At 42.0% G+C, this 21,487-nt stretch overlaps 2 protein-coding genes across 6 annotated transcripts; one reads left to right on the forward strand and one right to left on the reverse strand.

Annotated features, from left to right (window-relative positions):
• Positions 1-1,036: 1,036 nt before the first annotated feature.
• On the forward strand, positions 1,037-5,787 carry srsf9 (serine and arginine rich splicing factor 9). 4 transcript variants are annotated; one of them, XM_030435834.1, is made up of 5 exons: positions 1,037-1,179; positions 2,612-2,788; positions 2,975-3,192; positions 4,640-4,812; positions 4,902-5,787. In XM_030435834.1, the coding sequence occupies exons 2-5, from the start codon at positions 2,631-2,633 to the stop codon at positions 5,124-5,126; spliced, it is 774 nt and encodes a 257-aa protein (XP_030291694.1). In that variant the 5' UTR covers positions 1,037-1,179; positions 2,612-2,630; the 3' UTR covers positions 5,127-5,787. The 4 variants fall into 4 exon arrangements, with proteins under 4 accessions (XP_030291694.1, XP_030291696.1, XP_030291695.1 ...); XM_030435836.1 differs by having other exon boundaries at positions 1,058-1,179; positions 2,609-2,788; XM_030435835.1 differs by having other exon boundaries at positions 1,061-1,179; positions 2,589-2,788.
• A 778-nt stretch (positions 5,788-6,565) lies between these two features.
• On the reverse strand, positions 6,566-21,167 carry sgsm1b (small G protein signaling modulator 1b). 2 transcript variants are annotated; one of them, XM_030435822.1, is made up of 25 exons: positions 20,931-21,167; positions 20,753-20,796; positions 18,071-18,146; positions 17,211-17,373; positions 16,956-17,108; positions 15,917-15,984; positions 15,641-15,783; positions 15,423-15,554; positions 15,061-15,185; positions 14,902-14,969; positions 14,651-14,814; positions 14,429-14,558; positions 13,576-13,702; positions 13,431-13,495; positions 13,199-13,344; positions 12,968-13,096; positions 12,704-12,877; positions 12,489-12,557; positions 10,593-11,855; positions 10,387-10,511; positions 10,219-10,301; positions 10,022-10,131; positions 9,291-9,387; positions 8,992-9,159; positions 6,566-8,744 (listed from the first exon to the last, which is right to left on the reverse strand). In XM_030435822.1, the coding sequence occupies exons 1-25, from the start codon at positions 20,935-20,937 to the stop codon at positions 8,656-8,658; spliced, it is 3,918 nt and encodes a 1,305-aa protein (XP_030291682.1). In that variant the 5' UTR covers positions 20,938-21,167; the 3' UTR covers positions 6,566-8,655. The 2 variants fall into 2 exon arrangements, with proteins under 2 accessions (XP_030291682.1, XP_030291681.1); XM_030435821.1 differs by having other exon boundaries at positions 20,753-21,167.
• Positions 21,168-21,487: the final 320 nt, after the last annotated feature.

Raw genomic sequence — 21,487 nt, forward strand, 5'->3', positions numbered from 1 at the left:
AATATCTTCTTGTGATGCAAATGTTTGTTTGTTTGTTTGTTTGTTTTAAATCAGATCACACTACTGCATTGCTGGGCTTGTTATGCCAATTGGACAATGTAATAATTACAATATGACATTATTGCAAGATACAAGTAATTGCCTTTATGAATTGTGTGTTTCTTAATGAGTGGATTCCAATTTGTTTCCTCATCAGAGCACATCTTGGTCGCAGAATGGCAATGGCTTAAAAGAAGTATTACATAATTGGTTGTGCAACAGCCCATCAAGAGAACTACCCAAGACTGGATGGAGCCAACACACAGGCGATGTGAAGGGCAGGCAAGTCTCGAGGGAGAAAGTGTGAGATTGTGTAAGAGACAAATTAGAAAAAAAGCATTGAGCATCCTAAACAGTCAAATTAGCATGCTGTTTCCGCAGCTGCTCTGGTGGATTGAGGGAACAAGGTTCAACATGCTGATCCCTCCAATGTCCAGTCTGTTCTGCAGCTGGTTTTGGATACTATGCTACAACTTGTTAAAGAGAAACTCCACCAATTGTACACCTTTAGGTGTGTTTAAATGTCTGAGGAGTACTACTGCATTTATGAAAATAAGTAGTATAAAGTCTTGTGTACCCCCAGGGGAAGCTGCATGTAATCTGATAAATTGCCCCGAATGATCATGTTGCATTGTGGGTAATGTAGGTTTTGAAAAGAGGAAGAATGTGTAAAGTAAAGATGCTGATATGTCTGGTTCTGCCGTGTTGATTCAGATCATTTGTTTTTGTAAATATCCATAATGAGTTCAGCAGTGTTACAGATGTGCACTACTTGACCAGTGGGCTGATTTTCAAAACCTGCCGTCGACATTAACCACAATGTAATTTAGCCACTGAGGGACATTAATGGAGGCAATTTATCAAAATACTACTTTTTCATATATGCAGGAGTGCTCCCCAAGACCAGTAAACATAGTGGTGGAATTAGCCACCAAGAGGAGCTGTGATATACCAAAACCATGTACATGTTCCTTTTCTTTCCGACGGGGGCAGCAACACACAAAACCTCACAGCTGTCTACCGGAAATGTGAAGTAGAAGAAGTCACAGAGCCGCTTGCTAATGTTGCTAACTAACACGGAAGCAGCACAGCGTGCGAAGTGGTAGTATTACGTCTACATAAGGAGGCGCCCATTGAAAGGTGATTAAATATTTTTGATAATTGAAGTATTATGTATTGCATGGTTTTAGTGTGCGCTGCCCATTTATGTTTTTATCGTCGAGCTAGGATAAATATTCGTGCATTGTAACCGAAAGAGATGCTAGTTAGCCCGACTCGCTAGCTGACCTTACTTTATCAACAAAGAGGCTGGTCTGTTATAAATGTTGAGTACGAAGAATTCCTTAAGATGGCGTTAACGTCCAAACCTCAATGGTCGAATTGCACAGTCTGACAAAACTGTTCGGTGCTGCAGTGTCTTATTGATTATGTTGTTGTTGTTAAAAACTGCTTGCAAGGCAAGCAATCCATCGATTAAGATATCGCTAGCTAGCTAACATTAGCTAGGCATCTGCGGGCTAGTTTACACTTTGACACTGTTTAAATGCAAATTTGCGCTTTCAAAATATAAGATCATGTTATTAGTAGAATAAATCAGTTATCAGTCTGTCCCTATCAGTGTTCAGGTGTCAGAGTGCAGACAAGTTTGACTTGTTCATCAGGTTCTGTTGCCAGTTTCAAGGCCTCGGAAACGTATTCTCGATCTAGACTAAGGTTAATTAACATTACACAAGGATATAACTTTAAATGTCAGTCAAGCACCATTGCGCCCTCACATCGATGTATGTTGTTACTAATAATTCACCAGTTGTCTAGACTTGTTATATGCAACAAGTGACCAAATCATTAAAAACACTTGCAAATTGTAAGGCTGTTCAGCCAATACAACTACATGTTAAGCTAAAATGTTTATTTGTTGGGGACATTATCAAAGGTGGGTTCATTAAAAATCTTATCTTAAAATGTTCTTATGTTCGTGTGTTTTGTTGCATTGTTCATCTTGTAAATTAGACATTTAAAACGAAGTAAAATATAGACCGCTCCTTTATTTTTGTTTAACAACCCTTGTAGGCTTGTCCTCATTTGGCTGACTGGAGTGATTGCACTACAGATTGCACAATGAGTCACAGACTGGTTTAATGAGTATGGAAATCATGTGAATCATTTCTGAGGACCTTCCCTCAACTTCACTTAAACTCTACAACTTTATTGCCAAGCCAAGGCTGGAAATAACCTTCAGTATCACAAGACACAATTAAAACATGGTATTACAACAAGACAGCCAATTTCATCACATCAGGTCACCAGATCTGAAAATGTCAATGTCTTCACACACTCTCTAGAATTCTGTAACCATCTATTAACACTGTTGGATATTTATTAACCTTTCAGGCTTGGATCAGAAGTCCTGTGCCATTTTTATTTTTTGTCTAAATTAAGGAATTGGAAGCGAATGGACTAAGTTTTGGATTGGGACTAGGACTAGGATTAGGTTATGGAGACCTTCCACAGCAATTTGTGAAAGCAAGAAGTGATCTTAAAGTCTGCAGGTGCCCCCATTCTGTGTCAGCAGTGCCACTCAATCGACGACCATGTCGGACGGCCGGATCTATGTGGGGAATCTCCCCATGGATGTCCAGGAGAGAGACATTGAGGATCTCTTCTACAAATATGGAAAAATCCGTGACATTGAATTGAAGAACAATAGAGGCACTATCCCCTTTGCCTTCATCCGATTTGAAGACCCACGGTGAGTTTTAGGGATGGTCTCTGGCAAGTCGAATCACTTTCCCTTTGCTGGATACCTTAAGTTTTGTGCTATAGTATCGTCTCCAGTGACTGACAGCCGGAAATGGAAGGAGACCGCATTTCCAGATCTTTGTCGCTTGTGAAGCAGGCGTTCTGTGGTAAGGAGTTCTTTGCTCTCTCCTCTTAGGGATGCGGACGATGCCGTCTATGGAAGGAATGGATATGGATATGGAGACTCCAAGCTGCGTGTAGAGTATCCTCGCTCCTCTGGTGCTAAATTTGGTGCTATGGGAGGTGGAGGTGGTGGTGGTGGAGGTGGAGGAGGAGGGGGAGGAGGAGGAGGAGGACCAAGGGGAAGGTTTGGACCCCCAACTCGAAGATCTGATTTCCGGGTCCTAGTCACTGGTAGGTGGACGTCATGAGTCGTAGCCAGTTAATATTTTTCTTTTTAACACCATCCTGGAGGTCAAGGTCATTGGTAGGATGGTGGTCGTAGGCAGACAAGTTACACTCTCTCTCTCATGGCGGATTGGAGGACAAGGGAACTAGTAGAGGACGTCATATATCGTAGGCAGATATGTTTCTCTCTCTCATGGCGGACTCGAGGAAAAGGGGACTAGTGAAGGACATCATGAGTCAAAGGCAGATATGTTAGTCTCTCACTCTATCTCATGGCGGACTGGAGGACAAGGGAACTATAGGTGGACGTCATGGGTCGTAGGCAGATACGTTTCTCTCACTCTCTCATGGCGGACTGAAGGACAAGGGAGTAGTAGAGGACATCATAAGTCGTAGACAGATATTTTTCCCTCTCATGGCGGACTGAAGGACAAGGGGACTAGTAGAAGATGATATGAGTCGTAGGCAGATGTGTTTCTCTCTCTCATGGCGGACTCGAGGTCAAGGGGACTGAGTGGATGAGGTCAAGTCAGCTCCTTAAATCACGAAACTCAAAAAAAGTAAAGCGAAGCCGTTCAAGTTGGCTGCAAAATCCCAAACTTCGACTATAGTTGCTGGTAGGTGTTATTTTGTCATTGTATCATCATCATTATTAGTTTCTGTTTGTCGTGTGCTACATTTATCTTGTGTTTATACAAGCGGTCAGAATTGGACTGCTTGACCAACCCCTTTAAGTCTAGGGTTTATACATTAGCCTGTATTGACTGGTCATACTAGAGCAGGTTTCTGGAAGTAAAACACTCTGGGGTTCTGGTCTGAAAGGTGGAAATTCCCACCTTCTTTTTATTGTAAGAGTTAGATATCCTTAACCAATTAGTCAACATGTAATACAAACGAATTTGTGAATATTAAGTGGAGGAGTGGGGTAGACTTACACCTGTCGAAACATTACAAAATCAAAATTAGTTTTCAGTTTTCTTGTTTGGAATTAGGGTGGAGAACCAGTTAAGCATTACTAGCTTGGGAAAATAAATCATTTTTGCATTAATTCAGTAGTACTAACAAGTCCCAAGGAGCATACCATAAGAAACAGCCAATGACATGACATATTGATCACTTTAAACAATCCGTCTAGACTGTTATGTAACTGTACAGTGTTATGACATTAGGTAGGATACGTCACTGTCTGCTGAATAATTTGACTGTCTTTAAAAGGACGTGCATAAATTTACAGCAAGAAAGAATATGATAACCTCTAAGTCTTCCCACTTCTCCATCTATCTACATCTAGCTTTTGAATGTTAATTGCCAGTTAGTTCAGACTTCATGAAATGCCTTAAAACCAGATAATAAATGTGTTGAGCAGCTTAAAAGATTAAACCTGTTCCTGTAGTGATTTTATTGCCCAGTAATATAAAACAATAAAGTAACACGTATATTTTTCCTATACCAGGATTACCGCCAACCGGGAGCTGGCAGGATCTGAAGGATCATATGCGTGAGGCAGGAGACGTCTGTTTTGCAGACGTGCAGCGTGATGGTGAGGGCGTGGTGGAATTTCTGCGCAGAGAGGACATGGAGTATGCATTGCGCAGACTGGATCGGACTGAGTTCCGTTCACACCAAGTGAGTGCAAGCACTGATGAGATTTAATTGCACTTTAACTCTTAAAGATGTTTGAAGAAATAAGTATAATTTGTTTTTTTTCCCCCTAGGGTGAGACCGCTTACATCCGCGTCTATGAGGAGAGGGGCACCCCTAACTGGGGTCGGTCACGCTCCCGCTCCAGATCCAGAGGTCGCTACTCACCTCCCTATAGCAGAGGATCTCCCCCTCCACGCTACCAGTCACCTCCACGGCATGCTATGTCGCGCCATAGTCCACCCCCCAGGAGGCACCCTCCCCAGCACCATAGCCCACCTCCGCGTCACTACCGGTAGAAAGGCCTGTCATTTATAGAGGAATTGAGGAAAACATTTTGTAATTTTACTTTTAATTTTGTTATTTTTTTTAAACCCCAGGCCTCCTTGTAGGATTACTCATCATTATATGTTGCTACAAAACATTCCATGATCAGGATCTGAACACACCCTGCTCTTCTCCTCAGCCTTAAAATTTTTTCCTTCTTCTTTTAACACCCAATTGTGTTCTCTGGAAGCAGTGTCGTTTTGTTTGGGTTTTTCCCTAAGTGAAGTAAATGTAGTTGATTGTCATGTAACATATTGAGGGTTTCTTTTATAAAGAAATTCTGGGTGATGTCAAACTTTGACCTGTACACACACACACACACACGTCATTGTCCAAAACAAATTACGCAATTCTGCAGCTATCAGGCTCTGAGGTCATGTTTCTGTAGCCATGTTGAGTATGAAGTTTTTGCCAATCTATGAACCTGTGAAGCTAATCAATATCCTCCTCTGACTCTAAACATGTCAAATTAGTGAGCCTTTTAGAGTAGTGACACATGTTGACTGTGAGCCTGTCAAATGATTTTTAAAAAAAAATTTGTGACCGAGGTGGCCTGTTGGTGGAATATTATTTGTACGCATCTCTCTAATGTTTGTTTTTGTTTTTTGTTTACCAATAAAATGCAAACTTTTATTGTGACTGTTTTATTCCATTTACTTAAGCTTTTTTTTATATATATCATTACAAGATTCATTGGAAGTGGGCTTTCCAAAATGATGACACAGTCTTGTCTTTAATTTAATCATTTATACCCATGTTATCCTAGTGCAGCAGTGTATTTTTAGAAATGTATCTCAAAATAATAATACTGTAGCCTATTGTATCATTTTATTCAAGTGGTATTGGAAATATCAACATATCAATGCTTTTTAAAACCTCAGTTGTTCCATGCTGATTGGGTTTTTATTAGTCATTATAAAGCAGTCCTTAAGGCCTTATTCTGCATGAACATAATCTACAAATACTAGACCATTAACTAAGTTTTCCCTCAAATTACTTCCTAATTATCCCAAACCCAATATCCCTCCTGGTGTTTTACCAGATAATCTCTGGCAGGCTTATAAATAGGTACATTTGCACTTAAACGACTGGAAGTTTGGGAATTAGCCACTTGTTTTGATTAGCTCAGCTTGGCAAAGCCTCATATTATAGCTTCAGCTGAACTTTGGAATTCATCTGAATTTTGCCTTCCATGTCTTTCAATAAAATCACTTCAGGAAAGGTCATGTCTTCATGACCAGTATGGCTAACAGACCAAATTTTATCATAATGTAAAGGAGTTTCCCTCACTTGCTTGTTTAATGTGTGATAATCATGTGTTTCTAAACAGAACACTGGTGGGTGTGAAACTTTATATATTAAGTACATTGTTACAGTGTCAAGTGTGGAAATACACATAAGACACACGGGATGCAAAATATAATATTTTTTAATACGCAATAAATTAATTATACCAGGTGACAATCTGAGAGGACAGAGAAAAAAAATAAAAATATATTTATTTCCAATGGCATATTTTTATCTTTCAGTTCATTATAGTCCGATAAAGCCCATATACAGACATTGTATTGCATTTAATAAATATGTACTATGTTAGACAATAAGTCTTTTTAACACATTGTATACAGTAAATCTTCTGACAACAAACACAGCAATACACAAACAGCAATACTCGGGCATGTTTTAGAAGATCGTATGGAGACACATTAGCAGTGATATCAAAACACTGGAATTTAAGCCACAGTGAACCAAATACAGGTGTGTTTAAGCTGTTTTGCGAACACAAGTGGCACCAATAAGTCATATTTTCGGACATACTTATGCTGGTATTGAGCCATGTAGGTAGAGGTGTATTTATTTGTGGCGATTTTAGGATATTCATTTGAAATTTCTCAGACTTTACTCAGATAACATTGGAATTTTTTTTAACCAAATACGTCTCCAGGACATTGTTTCTGGACAGACAAGTTGCAGCTAAATGTTAATTTTTCGGCTGGAAAGATGGAATTCCTTTCACTTCGACTGAATGTACACACATAAAACTGGAAATATCTGCATGGCTGCATACCAATGTTAGCTACCACTAAACCGAGCCTTTAAATGTAGCAAGTTGACCTCCTGGTTCTCAATAGACTGTGAAATGACGGCTACAAAAAGTTGAAATATACAAGTAGCTGAAGTCATGACAGTCAGAGCAGCACGGTGATAAAGTACAATGAACAGAAACTCTTGAGCTAAGAGGTGTGCAGTTGTAATCTGGGGACGATTTCAGTCTCCCCCAAAAAATGAGCCCCATCTAGGGACCCTAAGGGCACCAGATAAAATCTGGCAGGCAGAGAGCACAAGATATCCCCTCTCCTTTAAATATCAGTAATGTTTTGTAAGACTTGTTTGACAAGCTAAGCAAGATCAGCAGGACAAGACAGAGGCAGAAAACTATGAAACTGTTTTTATGGTGAAAACCGAGAGAGGGACGTGCAGACTGCAGAGGAAGCATGCTGGGTTCACTGCACCCCTTTGAGATCGAATGAGCCACTGTTAGCACTGTACTGTCTCAATGTCATGAGAAACAGCAGCTGAGTTCTTCAGCCTGAGCAGCATTGTGGTAAGGTGCTGGTCAGCACGAAAATAAAAGCTAGTGGAGGGGTCGAAGGATGAAGTTCACACCATGATCAATGCATAGAGGAGGTCAGAGATAGGAGGAGCGCACAGTATGAGAACTCGGTGGGGTGCCGATGAAAAGACGATACTGTGTATGCAAACTATGTGCAATCATGCACAGAGTTCACAGGTTCGGTCCGGATAACCTGCAGGACTTGTGTGCATCGGAGGCGAACACAGGGAGAGGACCGCCAAGCTTCACCGAGAAGCCAGCAAGCGGTCCTCAAAATGGCTATCGAGAAGCAAACCACAAATGCTACATGGACACAACCTCCTCTAATGTACCTCTAAGACCAAATCGTCTAATAATGTCAGATATTATTACTGAAAATATATTCAAGTGCATCACGAGATGTTTAATCATGGTAGCTACAGTTTCACCGAAATATTAAAAAAAAATACTTAAAATATGTTCAAGTGTGTCACAAGCTGTATGGCAGGTATAACTTCACAAAAATAACCCGGCAGAAAATGTAACAATACAGTGAAGAATTTTGGTTGCTGTATCCCTGAAAAAACAGCTAAATTTAAGGCAAAATAAATAACATCCTGAAGCAACGAGGGTACATTCACTAGGTGAACAATAACACGTTCAAAATAAATTTACTGGCAATAGTTGCATCTCCTGAATATAGAGAGGAGCATCCGGAGAAGACGTTACACAACTATATGACCGGTCGACTCTTCAGCACTTACCAATCACGGCATTTCACTAACATTGATTCCTGTTTCCTCTTGAATACATGACTATTACGTGGGCGCGTCAGTAGTACTTTGAAATAATTTAGCACAAAGAAAACATGGGAGCGGCAGCAGCAGCAGAACAGCGGCATCCTGCCATCACTTGTTCTCAATGAGTGTCTGCACTTTTTGGACCAAGTCTCGAGCCATCATCAGGACCTGCGGGACGTTGTGTCGCTCTGCCATTTCTGAGAGGAGAATTTGAAACACCATTGTGACTCACAAGAGGTACGTTATTTAGGAATATTGATCCTGTTTGACAGCTAATTTTCTCCAAGTAACTATTTCAAATCATTGCCTCATATATGGTTAAAATGTTATCATCTTCAACTTGTTTATTTTGCTTCAACTAATCATAAGAATAGTATGTCAATCTGATATAAATTAATTCTGATAACTGACGCTCTTTCCACGCTCTGTCATATCTCGTCTTACCATTAAAGAACTTGATGATGTCCGTGAAGTCCATGTTATTTTCCAGGATGATGTCTCTATACATCTCCACAAGTGCCAGAGCGATGAAGAGCACAAAGTGCTCCGAGGAGGTGTACTTGGCTGCCCAGATCGTTTCCCACAAGGAGAACACGTCGTCATACACCATTTCTGTGCAAAAAAAAAAAAGAAAACAAAAAGAGATCAGATCACATTCAGTATCATGTTATGAACAATTCAAGGCTCTTTCATTGGGAGATTCATGTGAAAATATTTTATAATGTGTAGGATTTTCCCATCACCTCTTTTGAAGTCAAGCAAGAACCAGCGATAACAGAAGTAGAAGTGAGTGTAGTCTCCGTTCTGCTGCATCAGTTCAAACAGCTCAGAGTCCAGGATCTATTCGTATGAAGACAAGTCAAGTCAAATCCTGCTAGAAACAATCTATCTATTTTTACATGAAGTTCACTTATTTTTGCCTTTGCCTTTCAACCTGTCTGTCACTGTTTGGTTAGGTATAGGCAACAGAAATACTTTGTAAGGTTTAGGAAAACATGGTTCAGGTTCAAATCCAGATCCTTTCACAACATTAAACGTGTTCAAAAGGAAAACTACTCCTGTGTGCATATTTGTCAGATCTTTTTCTCCGAGTTGCTAAGCTTTGACACTGGCCCGTTTCAACGATGGCCCTGGAGCAACAATAATTACAATGTTTGTGTTTAACATCACCAACGCGGCGATATGAGATGTTGCATTGTGGGCAGGATTAACCGGACATTGATTTAAGTCTGAAATTGATAAAGGTCGATCAAAAATTGCAACATTTATGAATTATTAGAAAATTATTTACATAATATAAGAATAATAAATAAATAAAGGACTTCAGTCAGCTCCCCAGAAGGACTTCCCTTCATTACAGGTACAGAAATTGACACACTTTACCCTCATGATGCTTGTACAGTACAAGTAAAAAGCACATGATCTGTATCGGACACCCATTTCAGCAGAGTGCTCAGCCCTAATATGTACGTACCTGGATAAGAGAACGCATGTTGGCAAAGTGAGAGTCCATGGCACCTCCATGAGGAAAGTTCTGGTTCATCCTCTTCATCAGCTCAGTGAAGCAGCTAAATGCCATGACCTCTGAGAAGCATAGACATTCAAGAGGTTAGTAATTTAGTAATTTAGAAGATTGTATACTGGCATGGCTTGCACTTAGTTTCCACTGACCGTCGTCCAGAATAACCAGTAGGGGAGCCAGCAGATCACACATGCCCTGGACGTAACCCGTATCCAGATGCTGCCACACGTAACTACAAAAAAAGCCAGTGTTTCATTTGTTTTTTGGTTTTGGGTTGAGACAAGCATAAGAGATATTCAGCATGGTGACACATTTACCTGCACATGATGTTGCGCAGCTTGTCCAGGTTCTCGGATGTGAAGTACCAGTACGCTCTGTCACAACGTCTGACGTCTTTGTCAATGCGGTGCAGATTGATCAAGTACATGTCCAGTGTTTCTTGCTACAAAAATAGAATTCTGTTAGCGCATGCTTACGGTTAAAAAAACCTGAAGTATGTCTGGGTGTCATGTGTCGTGCTTACAGAATAGGTTTGTTCTTCCGAGGATTTGTCCTGTTTGGCGCCCCCTCCCACCTCCGCAGCCTCTGGTTCGGCGAGCACATTTTCCATCTCAGGCTCCTCTTCAGAAAGGCCCAGGTCGGTGCCCTCAGGACTGGTGTTACAGGCCGTGTCCAGATGGTGATCTAGGACGAGGCCCTCTGTTGCCATTCTCTCTCTTTGGGCAAAGGAGAACGGGGGAGCGGCGAGCCCTGCCAAAGGCCTGGCTTTGATATCCTCGGAGGTCACACATGTTATCCCTGCAGGAATATCCTCCATTTCCAGGGCAGAGGGAGAGTCGTCTGAATCGGCCGTGTCTGGAGACTGCCGGGAGTGGGACGATAATGAAAGGCTGCCCCTTGAAGCCGACTGAAGTGCGTTCAGTACTTGTCTGACGGGTGAATTTGAGCCTGGTTTCTCCGATGAAATTTCTGCAGCTTTTTTCACTTCAGCCAATTCACAAACTGATGCTCCTGCATCCTTTCTTTCTGCCTCTGTGGTGGCGGCCTTTGACACTTGTGATGGGATTTCTTCAGAAGCTGTTTCAGGTTTTTCAGAAACCGCTGGCTTCGTTTCACCTGCTGGATTAGTATCTTTTTCTGCTGTAGGTGAACACAATGACTCCACTTTCAGATCAGATTTGCTCTTTTGCACTTGAAAAGTCAAAGTCTGCCCCAGTGGAGGTGCTTGGAAATACTCGTTGTGAATCTCTGTTTCTAGCTTTAGAACATTTGTTTTCTCTGGAACAGATCTTAGATTCATACTGGTGTCTACTTCTTTTACATCTTCAGATGGCTCATTTGGTGTTATTTCTTTTTCCTCTACTCCTGGTTTTACTTCAGACTCAGGCATCTCTTTTGATTTAGCAATTCCACAGTCCTTAACCACCTCACCCCCTGAAACCGTCTCCATCTTTGTCTCTGAAACCTCCTCTTTGGCTGCTGTGTCCTTCACATCCTCCCCTCCTGGCTGTGCCTCTGTTGTAGTTTTCTCCTTTAAGACTTCTGATGCTTCTGCTGTCTGCTGGGAGGTTGTGGATCCAACAGCTGACTCAGTTCCAAGAGGGCTGTTTTTGGACTCTGGACATTGATTTGACAGACTCGGGGATGAGGGGTTGCCGGAGGGTGGCTGTGGGGCCTCTGCAGTGCCACATGTGATGTCCTTCAATGGACCGCTGTGCTGTGTTTCTCCCTCCACTGCCATGGGCTCAGTCTCAATCTGATCCACCGCCTCAACTGATCCAAATACCTGGTAACCAATGGAAAATGTGTTTTGAATTTTGATGCAATGGAAAGAGACAATTGATGAAGGATTACAGTCCATACGGCACAACTCTGAGGTGACAATGATGGCTGGTCAATCGGTCCAACATTTTGGTTCAGACAGATATATCTTTAAATCAAATTTGATTTATTGCTGTGATATTTAAGTCAGATATTCATGTTCGTCAGAGGAAGACACCTGGTGACTTTGGTGGTCACCTGACTATCCTCTAGTGCCACCTGCAGGTCAGAGCTTTTAGTTATCCTGAGAATCATCTCAACAACTGGCACAAAATCGGATAAACATTCATGGTTCCCAAATGATCTATCCTACTGACAACCAGCACTTTCATTCTTGACTTGCTACTGTTGATCTCTGCTGTTTTTTTTGCAAGCAAACTATAAATTGTCAGATTTTCGACAGGCCTTTGAAGGCACCGCCACTGACTATGAATATCAATGTATTCCATACATGTTTCTGCAAGTTTACTGGGATTTAATTTGAAAAAGGGTAGGAAATAGATAAAATAGATAGATAAAGTTGTAATAAGTGGGCTAACACGTGAAAAAACGTGTGTATGGTCTTTCATTAGAGATAATTGTTGTTGTAAGAAACTACCTGCGCGCTGCTGCTGGAATCACTTTGCAAATGGGCATTCTGTTGATCCGAGTTGCTACTTAGAGACGACTGGAGGGAGACAAAAATCAAAAAGATCTGTCAGCCAACTTGTTTCGAAACCCACCTCACAATACAATAAACAGTTCCTTTCACGTTTTCTCTGTTGTGATATGGTTACATAACACAGCACATTCTATGCACAAGGTCAAACTTACATCTGTGCTGATGGTGGAGTCCCGCTGCACCGGCCCTCTCTCCACACTGGCTCCAGACGAACATCTGGCGATGGCCTCTGCATGTTTCTCACTCTCCCTCTGACGGACGATGGCCTCACAACCCTGCCACTCCTTCATAGTCTGTTCATACATGATTTTCATCTGCTCGTCAATCTGAAACAGAAGTCTTGCATAAGTTAAGATGGTAACACACCCCGTGGTGTATATGTGCAGATTTATAAAGTGTGCCAGAACTTAGAATACCTCTGTCCGGCATTTCTCAGTCATGGTGAACTGGTAGTGTCCCAATAGGAAGGGCCAGACCTCTTTGCGTAGTGAAGGAGCCACTCCACCAAAATACACAAGCCTGTGGATCTCCTTTTCCTCGTAGGCCTGAAAAACATTCAAGCACACCTTGAAATAACAATTTAATACCGCAATGAATTAAAACAAAAATACATGTTATGGCCTGTTGTTGCAGTGTGTGAGTCTTACAGAGCGGTCCTGAAGGAACCTGCTCCAGACCTCAACAGAGAGGCCTCCCCGGGCACCACAGGGCACCTCAGGGTCAACTATAGTCGTGTTGACCAGAGCAGAAAGGTGGGTACGGACTGTGGACAGATGACGGCAGTATGCAAGCCCTGCAGAGGACAGATGAATGTTTCATAATGAGTAGGAACAATCAATCAGATCATTCCTCAATTGACACACAGATGTTTGCACTCACATCCATAGAAAGCTCGGGAGATTATCTGGTACTTCATGGTGTCGCATAGGAGCTTTAGGGGAGCCCTGGTAGGAAAGAAAAAACGGCTAATTTAGTCGACAGGATTAATTTAAATTTAGATTCGAGTTCGAGAGGAAATTCTTACCTCTCCTGATTACAACCGTTAGGCAGAGAGCCATCAGAGGAGCCATTCTGTGAGCAGGAGGAGCACGAGGACTTTCTGGGCGTCGGCTGCCACATGTTCACGCCCTGGTCCATCAGCTCCAGGGCCACTGCACAGCATAATAAAACCATCATCCCCATCATAAGCATGCAAAAACAGCTTAAAGGGGCACTGTGCAGGTTTGGAGAAGAAATTCAAACTCAGAATTATAATATCTACAATATTGATGAGGTAATAATACAAAATGTAGTTTTTTTTCCCCCTAACTGAATGAAAAAGCTTTTCTCAGAGGGAAATAAGGTCCCCAGAACACTGTTTAAAGCTAGAAAGGTGGCAGGGTCCGCCACATATGAATGTTTGTTTTGTTTATTGTTTATGGTTGTCATTCAGTCACAAAATCAAAGGGAGTACGTTTATTCAGTTTTTTTAAGTCAGATTAAGATTTCTTTGTCAAAATTACATGAAGCACCTTTAAATTCTAATAGATTTGCACATCCGCAAATAATAAAAACACTGAAAACAAACACAACAATAAACCAAGTGAGAGGATGGAGGTGTGGCAGACAAACTACTGTAAGTCCATCCAAAACCTCCCTATTGTCGACGTTAATGTGTGGTGGGCACGCAGGGCACTGAATAGGCAGGAAGGAGATATGAAATGTAGCAGTTTCACATTAGCGCGGAATTAATTAGAAGGATGTACACCGAGGAAAAACAGATTTATCTAAAGTGTAATTGTCTAAACTGTAAATCAGTATTAGGAGAATAATGTAGTCTGATGATGCTTCATTCGATTAGCACAGGGAGGCAGAGCAGGAAGATTAAAGACACTCACTGAACTCCATCTGATTGCCAGGAAAGAGGATTCGAAACACATAATCGGTCGCTTCATCATCCTCCTTATCTGATACAGAATCGCAGGAGCCATGTGGACTCCTCTTTCGCAGTTTGGGGAAAACCTTCCCCTGAGGATGGAAGAAACACACGCGGTAGAGTAACTGTTATAACCTGTCATAGTTGTTTGAAAGTAAGAGGGTACAGAAGCACTCCTGCTGACCTTTCCTCTCTGATTCCACAGTGGCGGGTCCAGCTGTCCATGAGGTAGCAGGCCGGTCTCCAGGCAGGTGAGAAACTGGAGGAGGTGGCCTCCTTTGGGGAAATGTAGAGGAGGTCTCTGGATTCCATCCTGGCTCACCAAAACGACTGTCCCACCACTGTTCACTGGAGGAATTCACACAATAAATGATGAGATAAATAAAACTCCTACTAATTTGGATGCTGAAAAAAAATAACAGGGGATCAGCATACCTTGCTGATGACAGTGGAGATACACGATCTCCTCCAAACGAATTGTCATAGCGTAATCCCAATACACGCTGGAGGAAAGAGGAGAGAGTAGGAGACATTAAGTCGACAGAGTAAAAACAAGAAATTGTTCAGACTCCGCTGGGGCCTTTCAGCTTTCACCTTTTCTCAGAATCCAGCTCCCCCACGTTGCCGTTCATCAGCTGATTAGGCGTCCATTTCAGTGTCATGAGGTCTGCAGTTTGATGTAGAGAAAGGTAGCCAGGGATGGCCTCCATGTCATCTCTCTGCACACAGAAGTAAGAGCTTTAAAATTGCAATTTATCAGTTTGCATTTCTATGTAGTTAGACAGATGCACCAAATTCCTGAAAAAGCAAACATGCCTTTTGTAATATCCCATTAGGGTGAGGTGCTAGACAAATATTGTGAGAGTATCTAAACAGTGCGGAGATGCACACAGCCTGTATTCAGAAAATGTGACTTTAAACGAGCCATCAGGACACCATTTAACAAAAACACGTACCGGCTGCACCAGGACATTGTTCTTCCCGAACAGAAGCGTGGCTCTGGAGTTTTGGTGGAGTGATTCGACGTAGTCCTTCACCCACATGAGAGGGCGGTCATCCATGCTACCACTGGACTGTCTCTTCTGGATCTGATACAAGAAGTATTACACATGTATTATTCACTATATTTTCTGATTATTTGATTTAAAACAGATTAACTCCTCTGCTGTCTAACCAAGGCAGGCCGTCTGGACGGCGAGTCCTGCCGACAGTGGCCGCTGTGGATGCGGTGCCGCTGTACGAGCTCGTCAGCAGATGGGTCCGTCCAGAAATGGTCTGCAGTCTTAACTTTGGTGTATTCCAAAGCACAAGGGCCAACTGTATAAAAAGATGGTTAATCAGTACTTCAGATACTTTCAAGGTTCCAGTAAAAGATAGTATAGTAAGGCAAAACAAAGGGTTTGACTGTTCTGGTTCAGTCCACAAGTAGGTTAGTGCAGCTCATAAATACCCAATAGAGATGCAAGGATCGGTCCATCCACAGGGTCCATCAGCATGGCTTCTTTCTCATAGAAGGCACTGCAGGGAAGAATATGTAGAACATCAAGCAGATTTTGACATTGCACCCAACTTCCTGTTTGCATGAGATGTGTATAAGGTCCCATTTTACAGGTCTGGAAAGGTAAGTAGGTGGTCATTACTGAGCAATATATTCAAAATGTCTTTGCCAGAAATGAGTTAGATTCAACAAATCACTTCGAATTATCGGCCTGCTAAGGGCAAGTTTGACAGAAACGAGTCGGAAACTAAAATGGCATGATCAGCAGAAGTTGAGCAGAAGTTTCCTGGCAATGTATTAGAGAAACTACCAGCATTAACTGCTTTTCTCGGGGGGGAAAAACAGAACACTATAATTCAAATATCTTACGAATCAACTCTAGATATTTTGAGGCAATTATCGTGGTAATTTGGGGGTAATTTCAGAGAAATCTTAAATAAGTCATCTGTTAATTACCGCCTACTTACCATGAAATATGCAGAAGTGTTAGCCTGTTAAAGGAGCACTCTGAGGATTCTGAATTTTGAGGAGGAGCTTTTAATCAGAAGAGAAAGATCTTCAGGTACTGAAATTAAATAACAAACTGTCTGTTTGTTTTCACGACTGAACAGACTGAATAAACAACACAGTTTCATACTGTTTTACTTTGTTTATAAGTGGCGGACCCTGCCACCTTTCTAGCTTCAAACAGTGTTCTGGGGACCTTATTTTCCTCTGAGAACAGTTTTTTCATTCAGTTACGGTGATGGTTTGTATCATTACCTCATTAATATTGTAAATATTGAACATCTGACTTGCAACTTTTCCCTACAACTACAAAGTGCCCCTTCAAATAACCACATGAGATGATGATTATAAACGCTTGAAAATGATTCAGACATGCACGAAAACAGAGTCAGACACCTTCCGCTGTTTCTCAAGGTTCATAACGGAATCTTGCAGCAAAACGATGACACTGATTGCACAAGTTTTATAATGTATAAAAAATAACCTGCTGTTCTCCACCAGGTACATGACAATCTTGTCCAGGAGCTTCTCCATCAGTGCAGTCCGGATCCACAGGTGTCTCAGCGCCTGCGGGGGGAGGTTGGCCAACTTGGATTGCCGACTGCGGTCGTTTATCTGTGAAGAACTGTTCTGCTTACTGAAAAAAGAGAAAAGAAAAACCAGACGGGTGAGGTGTCTGTGAGGGTTGTTAAAATGGAACAGCTATAGGACAGGACGATGCATTAGGACAACGTTTGACCTGTTTTCGATAAGCTGCTCCAGCTCTTGGACCTTGTGGCAGAGTTCCTCTGCAGGCGAGAAGCTTTTTGCCGCTTTCATGAACAGCGCTGCGACCTTGTTACTGCACAGCAGCCCGGCGATACGACGCTTCAGCCCATGAAGCACGCAGGCCTCCACCACAGCTAAACACACACACACACGCACGCACACACACACACACACACACGCACACACACACATACACAGTATTAGTCTTATTTAGATTCCCGTATGTCAACCTAGTTTTTTTAGTTTTTGTTTACGTTAGGTGGACTCTTTTTATTTGCCCTCAAGTTTAGTTTTCATCTCATGGAGTGCAAAATGTAATTTCCTTTTCATAAACACAAATAGCAGGTGAAAGGCAAGCGCAGGTGGCACAAGCAGAGAGACACCGAAATCTGCAAAACACTGAGTACCGTTGCTAGGATATGAGAGACGTGATTCACACACTCCTCACTCCTGGTTAGTATCAACACCTTTGAAGGGTGTTAGTCTACTTTAATACGTATCCATCCATCCACCTTATCAAATATAAATAGACACGAATAACGGCGTAATGAAAGTAAACCGCAGTAAAGGACTGTTTTGCGCTGTGAGGATGACCGTATCGCATCGTATAGGGGTGCCGGCTGATCTCTGATCTATGGCACTAAAATCTCTAAAATCAGACACAAATGCTGAACTACAGCAGGCAAAAAGTCGTGTAGCCCATTATATCAGTTCTTTCATTAAACATTAAAAATGATGGAAACGGTCTTGAGCAATGTTCCCTGATTTTTTCGGCACACCCCGTCCAAGGCCGAGTGTGCAAATGCAATCAAGAAAAAAAATAACATTTACCACAGAAGGATATAATGTGGCTGCTGTCTGCGTGGACAAACTTCCTCGTCACAGCCTCCTCCATAATTTGTTTCACCTAAGAGAGAGAGAGAGAGAGAGAAAGAGAGAAACACGGAGACAAGATTTAATCTGTCTGACACGGTTACATAAGGTGACAGGGAGTCAAAACAAGGAGCACAGGAGGAAGCGGGCGGTGGATATCACACGAGAGGAAGTGATGAGTGAAGGAGCGGTTCATGAGGATAACAAACAGACGGAATTATTTATGCATCGCGGTAACTCGTCTGTTTGCTCAAGTCTAGATGTTCTCGAGGAATGTGATTCCTGACACCTGTGACTCATCTCTCGGGGATGTCACAACTGTGCTGCGCAGAGTCGGCACTATCAGATGTTAATTCTGGCATCTTTCAGGGATAGTCCAGCAGTTCGGTGTCGCACCTTTATGAAGGTAGAGAACTTGCGAAAATGAAAGAGATGTTCTGAAAACTGACGCAGAAATCGAAGGAGCAGATGGATAATATTCTGTCTTTTAGTCCCTTATTGGTCAGGCATCAAAGACACTGTATCCTACACTTCCCATAATGCAACCGCAAGCGTAAGATCCTCCCTGTTTGGTAAATACCACCCTGATTCCAATATTAGGAGGCTGTGTTATACGTGAATAGAAACAGAATGCAATCAAGATATTTGTTGTTCAAATCCTAATCATTTTGAAACACGGCGTCCCAACTCCTATTGAATGGAGGTTCATCACATTTCTTAACACCTATGCTTTGAGGCATTCTTTCTTTTATAAATTTGTAGTCCACGAGCCGAACCAGGAGATAACCCTGTTGTCATTGTCGGGTTTGTTTTCATTTGACTTGACAAACTCCTCCAGAGACACAGAAGACTTTAAGTAACTGCTTTCAAGGGGTATGAACAGCACTCGAGACTTAGACTGATCTCAATGTGTAAAATCTGTTTATGTACCCTTTAAGTTAATTTTAGATCAACAGGGTTTTCTTTTTCAGAGTTAATCCATTTTACTTTCCAATAAAGCCTGACTAATAGATCGGATGACCGTTATTATCGCCTGATATTTGCCTATCGCAGATATATCGGCATATGTGGGCCGATATGTGATGATATAAAAACTTTTTTTTTTAAAAGAACATAATGTGGAAAAATGCTTTCGGGGTACTTTTTAATTCATAATATTGTCAGTGAAGTTGGCTGTTTCAGTGCTTTTATGTCATTTTTGGAAAATGTACTTTGTTGTTAACTTATAAAATAATCCTGCAGCCATTATTTACATATCTTAACAACAAGTGTTCCATAACTGCATTTGATGGATCATTGCTAAAGAAAAATGTGTGTTTATTTATATATTATTTGAATATGAGACGATTGGCCAATATATCAATATTGAAATGATTCTGCTCCCCATTATCGGTGACATCAGACCCAAGAATCCAGCGTCGGTAAGACTACACTGTATAAAATGACAGCTTTTTTAACTGGCTTGTTGGTACTCCTTTCATCACCATCATCATCATTATAATCTTTGTCATCATCATCTACAGCAGCAGCAGCAGCACTAGGACAATTTTAGAGGCTGACATTCTATTAAAACAGGCCTTGGCATTGCTTATTGTATCTGTCTATTTACTGAACTTGAGTAAATGTAGGCGACTTGTAAACCCTAACGATTTGGAAAAGGTCGCATGTACGGAATATTGTTGTGTGTTGACATAACATGTCCAGAATCACAAAACTGAAACCATCATCCATATGAATTACCAATCTGAGAAGTCTGCTTCATCACAATAATAAACAGACAGACATCAGCCTGAGCTGAAAACACCCAGCATCCATTGTCTTACTTCTATGCTTTGCTTCAGATCTATATATCAGAGCGAAGCCCCTCCTCGCCGCAGGAGTCATGGATGTTTGAGAGGCAATGAGTCACAGGTGAGGGGGAGCACGGACACGATAAGCCTGGAAGTACCCGGCTCCCTCAGCAATGAATAAAACATCCTGTTTTTCTCTCCCTGGAGGGAATCACTGAGCGGCAGTTTGAAGGCTTTTTTTTTCAGTGGTGTCTCCTTAATTTCTGTGCAGATTCACATCCAAATGGTTCTGGATTCTCGAGCAATGGGCTTTTTTTTTCATTTTCTGGAGGAAACAGATGCCAAGGTCACACCTTTAAGTTTTTGGACACTAAGATGGTGTGCTGGGAGGATGTCAGTTTGATCTTGATTTTCCTCAGAGAGGGATGGAGAGACGGGGGGAGACGGTTGCAGGGCATGACAACACAGCATGGATAGAGGCAGAAGAAGCTGTACATTGTGACACACACACACACACACACACACAAGACACACACATAATACACAATAATCATCATCATCTGTATCATTATCGTCATCAGCACCACCATCACCAACAGCGTCATCACCGTATTTACGACAGTCACAAACACACCAGGGTGGAAACATCCTATATACACCCACTCCCCTTGTTATGTAAAATAAATGGTCAGTCTTATGATAAACAGGCCTGTGGCGTAGTCGTGGCTCAACCCCGATGAACGATGTACACACACACACACACACACACACACACACAGTCAGTGCCAGTAAACACACACTGAGACGAGCGAAAAAGACATTAAAAAAAACACACACACACGCAACGAACCTCTTTCTTCACATTGCGCAGCAGTTTCTGGCGCGTCTCGGCCTCTGTCACGGGAAAAAACATGATGAACACGCTCAGATTCAGATGTCAGATTTGCTGTATCGGAAATAAAAATTAAAAAAAAAAAATGACGGTGAGAGGGCTCACGACGGCCAAACAATACGAGCGGCGGCTGTACCTCCCATCGCTCCGGGTGCAGGGCGCAGCGGCTCACACGCACAGCTTGTCGGAGGAAGAAGGTGTCGACAGGGGACGTGGACGACAGCAGATGAAGAGGCAAGAGGGGCTCCGAGGTGCGCGACGTGATCCTGGCGACTATATTAAAACCTATCTGTTACCTCTCAGCCAACCAACACCCCTTTAAAGTCACAGTAGCCTATACGTTGAGCCACACACAGCGCATACACCTACACACACACACACACACACACACACACACCATCCAATCCCTGTTACACACACACACAAACGAACATAAAAAAGCATAAAATAAATAAATCTACAAAGTTTCTCAGTCACAGTATCGATCAAATCTTCTTCAAAGCCTGATTATCATTCTTTTTGCCCCCCCACAAATGATAATCACATGAGCCCCAGGTCAAATTAATCAAGGCCCCATTTAATTAATTATCACAATTACAGCCAGAGATGAGAATAACAGGAACAGTTCAACACATGCATTCACATGCAACCAGCCCACATCACCATTAACATAACATGATGTTTCATTCTAAA

The sequence above is a fragment of the Sparus aurata genome, chromosome 12 (genome assembly GCF_900880675.1).
Source record: "Sparus aurata chromosome 12, fSpaAur1.1, whole genome shotgun sequence".
In the NCBI taxonomy this organism is placed as follows: domain Eukaryota; kingdom Metazoa; phylum Chordata; class Actinopteri; order Spariformes; family Sparidae; genus Sparus; species Sparus aurata.

Excerpts from the sequence above, each read along its gene's own strand:
- srsf9 (XM_030435834.1), top strand. The coding sequence starts at position 2,631 with ATGTCGGACGGCCGGATCTATGTGGGGAATCTCCCCATGGATGTCCAG. Across the intron at positions 3,193-4,639 it reads TTTCCGGGTCCTAGTCACTG|GATTACCGCCAACCGGGAGC; the intron begins GTAGGTGGACGT and ends TTCCTATACCAG. Across the intron at positions 4,813-4,901 it reads CTGAGTTCCGTTCACACCAA|GGTGAGACCGCTTACATCCG; the intron begins GTGAGTGCAAGC and ends TTTTCCCCCTAG.
- sgsm1b (XM_030435821.1), bottom strand. The coding sequence starts at position 20,815 with ATGTTTTTTCCCGTGACAGAGGCCGAGACGCGCCAGAAACTGCTGCGC. Across the intron at positions 17,374-18,070 it reads CCACATTATATCCTTCTGTG|CTGTGGTGGAGGCCTGCGTG; the intron begins GTAAATGTTATT and ends GTGTGTGTTTAG. Across the intron at positions 13,496-13,575 it reads AACGGTTGTAATCAGGAGAG|GGCTCCCCTAAAGCTCCTAT; the intron begins GTAAGAATTTCC and ends CTTTCCTACCAG.